Below are 3518 nucleotides of genomic sequence, written 5' to 3'. Positions count from 1 at the left end.
CACGTGCTCGTGGGACCGGTTAAAAAGTTTCTGCAAAAATCTGCGAAAAAAGCGTGTTAAATAGCGTAAAAGTGTTTGAATTGATGCGGCACAACGATGGCGACCAGTTTAGCAGCCCAGTTGCAGCGTTTGGCGGCCCCGCAGACGTCGATTTTGGCCGATGTGCGCAAGAAACCGTCGATCCTGTTCGATGCTAAAGAGGCGGCCGGCAAAGATCGGGAAGTGATCTACGATATCGGTGTGAGCGGGCTGGACGAGCTAACGCAGCTGAATGGAGCGTTTGCCCAGTTCGAGGAGACGCTGTTCGCCAAAAACTCCATGGATCTACAGCGATCCATCGAGAACAAGGAGCTGAACGAGAAGCTGAACCAAAACATCCGGAAGTTCTTCTACCACCTATCGCCCTACTTCATGCTCCAGCCGGCGCACAAGTGCCTGGAGTGGCTGATCCGTCGTTTCGACATCTACGAGTACAATAAGGCGGATTTCGTGAACCTGATCCTGCCGTACCACGAGACGCGAATCTTTGTCCGGTGCGTGCAGACGATGCGCTTCACCGAGACGGAATCGTACGCGTTTCTGATGGGTGTCCGGAACAAGGGAGTGCCACTGTCCAAGCGCACCATCATCGATCATGCCGTGCGCCATCCGACGTTCCTGAAAACGATCAGCACCTTCACGGTACGGGCCGTCGAAGAGCTGGGGACAAAGGCCAACGTACTGCAAGCCCTGTTCGCTTTCTACTGCACCACCGTACTGGGAGTGCTTGATTCCGTGGATTCCGTGACGGAAAAGTACGTCGTTTCGTTGCTGCAGGGACTCGGCAAGGGGCTGACCTCTAGCGCGGTGGATTTTACGGCGGCTTCATACATGATCATCGGCCAGCTGGTGACCAAGACGAGCCTGTTGAAGGACACGGTAGAGTACATCATTCGGAAGCTGTGCCAACTGCAACACCCAGCACTGACGACGGATGCGACAATGCTATTGGCGCTGATCTTCAAAACGCAACACGAACAGCTAGGCAACCTGTCCGACGCGTTGATCGAGACGATCGTCTCCTCCAAGTGGCTAACGACGGCCATGAGCGAGGTAAAGACAGATGGCGTTTGCATTATCGTGTTCTATCGCAAGGTGCTGGAGAAATGTCTTCAGCAAATCTGCCAAACCGGCAAGTCGCTGCAAGTGTACGGCCGCTACTGTGAACAGCTGCTGCTTGAGATTCTGCTAACCGACGACGAAGCGGAAAACATCATACAGTGAGTGCTTATTCGACGCTCTTCCAATCCGACAAACGATTAACACATTCTCTGTTCATAGATGCGTTCTCGATTCGTACTTCCTGGCAGACAGTCCGGCGAAGAAACACTCCCCGGACGATGTACTGGATGTGAGCACAATCAATCTGGACAGTGATGATGAGGATTTCGTGGTCAAAGACAAGCAGGTCACCCAGTGGTACTCGGATTTCCTCAAAAGCTTCGAGCGACAGTATCCAGCTCCCTTCGATAAGGTGGTCAAACGTGTCATGAAGGGACAGGACCATTTTTCGCACAAGAAGCGCAATGCTTTGCGGAACGTCCTAGGTACTGACGGTGGTGATGGCACGATCGAAATGGCACGATCAACAGTTGATTATCACTTCCTTTCTGTTTACAGGTTTTCTGCTGCAAGCATCGTACGATCAAGGAGAGGCCGATCTGTTTGAGAATCTGTTCCACTACGAAGCCGAACGCCGGTTGAACGCGGTGAAGTATATGGTCAACAATTTGGAGACACTGAAGCAGAAGACCAGTGGCCGGATCGACCTCCTCCGCGATAGCGTACTGGAACGGCTCGGTGATGATAGCAGCGAGGTCGTTGGTACAGTGTTGCAGCTCAGCGGAAAGCAACTGCTAGAGTTGATCGATGTGGATCAATTTGTGGCCAAGTTGCATCAGATCACGCTACGCTGTGTGACCGATTCGAAGCGCTGGAGACCGATCGCGAGCCGTGTGATTGAATTGCTAACAGATCGTCAGCTGTACGAGCGAGTGGACAAAAATCGTATCGTCATCATTCTGTACCCTCTACTCTTCCCTCTGGGCAATGAAGCGGAAGACAAGGAAACCTCTAAACAGCTACTGGCCACCAAGTTTGCGAAACAGTATCTGGTGCCAAAGTTTTACAGCACCGAACAGAACTGTGACGTAATTCTGAGCGCTCTAAAGGAAGGAGGCCAATGTGCGAACGCGATTCAAGTCGGTTTCAACATCAGTCTGGTGTCCGCAGCGCTACCGACACCATGTACGGTTGAGCAAGCGGATCGTGTACTCAGTTACGCGATCGATTTGCTTAAGAACAGTCGCTTCCAGCAGGTTCCGTCATCGGATTTAGGCTGTCTGGTCAGGAACCAGCTTCCGATGGATCTGTGCATCGTACCGATTCGGTACATCATCGAGCGCGTGACATTCGAACCTCACGGGATCATCGATCTGGAACACCAAAGTACCGCTCTGCGGCTACAGTTGCGTATCTTGAGCCAGCTCGTGAACCTGTATTGCAAGATCGATCCGCAGCATCAAGCCATCCGTGCGGTCATCGGTGATCTGCTGAAATCCACACTTCAACATCTCTTCCCGGGGCTCCCAGATCGCGTCGAGTTCCTGTCGCACTTTTTAACGATCCATCTGCTCGATGCCGGTGCGTTCAGCGAAGGGGACGAGAACTTTAAGATCGAAGTGGAATTCCAAATACGTACCCTTCGCATTCTGAACCTGATGCTGAAACAGTCGAGCGATAAGGGACCAACGATCACGGATACGACGTTCACGAACATACTGCTAGCACTTACGGCTGAATCGGCGATTGTGCGCGGGTGCGCCCTGGCGATGATCGAGCAGGCTGTCCGCAGTGCAGATCGTAATGGGCTATCGAAGGCCCACAATGAGTTCCTGAGCCGGTTGCTGAAACGTCGCGAAGAGCTCCTGATGGACGGTGAGCAGCTGTCGTTGATAATGTTTACGATCTTCTCGTCCTCCGACAGCAAACAGTTCAAACCCGTCCTTGCCGGTCTCACGCAACGTACGATCGATCCGGAAATGCCAGGTTACATTACGCGCGGTGTGATGGACTTCCTAAAGCTGCTGGACGATTCTTCCGTATTCATTACGGCCGCCCGGAAAGCGGTAACCATACTGGAGACGGCGAATGGCGATTCGAAACGACTTGCCATCGATCCGCATGAATCGGTGTTTCTGCAGCTGTTTATCGCACGCTTCAACTGCGAAATGACCGAGCTGATCGTTCGGAATGACGTCTGTAAGCAGTTTGTGTTGCTGGCGCTCAAAAGTCACAAACCGTTGGTAGGACCATCGTTCCGGAAGCACTACACACCATCGATCATGCTGATCGAGGCACTCGCCGAAGAGATGTTCGAATCGCTCCCGAAACCATTTGCCGCGCAGGTACTGCAACATATCGTCGAAGCGGCCACCCTATCGGAGCATCCCGAGACGAATGCCGCCACGGCAAAGCTG

The 3518-nt window shown here is 52.8% G+C and overlaps 1 protein-coding gene across 1 annotated transcript in view; it reads left to right on the top strand.

The window, feature by feature from the left end:
- The window catches only part of LOC126572668 (HEAT repeat-containing protein 1 homolog), a 6838-nt gene continuing 3320 nt past the window's right edge, over positions 1 to 3518 (top strand). The window contains exons 1-3 of the mRNA XM_050232165.1: positions 1 to 1259; positions 1321 to 1586; positions 1660 to 3518. The exon at positions 1660 to 3518 is cut by the window's right edge and continues 2855 nt beyond it. Coding sequence (XP_050088122.1) covers positions 97 to 1259; positions 1321 to 1586; positions 1660 to 3518 — 3288 coding nt within the window. The 5' untranslated portion in view covers positions 1 to 96. The remainder of the gene's footprint in view (positions 1260 to 1320; positions 1587 to 1659) is intronic.

Source organism: Anopheles aquasalis, chromosome 2 (assembly GCF_943734665.1).
Source record: "Anopheles aquasalis chromosome 2, idAnoAquaMG_Q_19, whole genome shotgun sequence".
Taxonomy (NCBI): domain Eukaryota; kingdom Metazoa; phylum Arthropoda; class Insecta; order Diptera; family Culicidae; genus Anopheles; species Anopheles aquasalis.
This window is presented reverse-complemented; position numbering and strand designations above follow the sequence as displayed.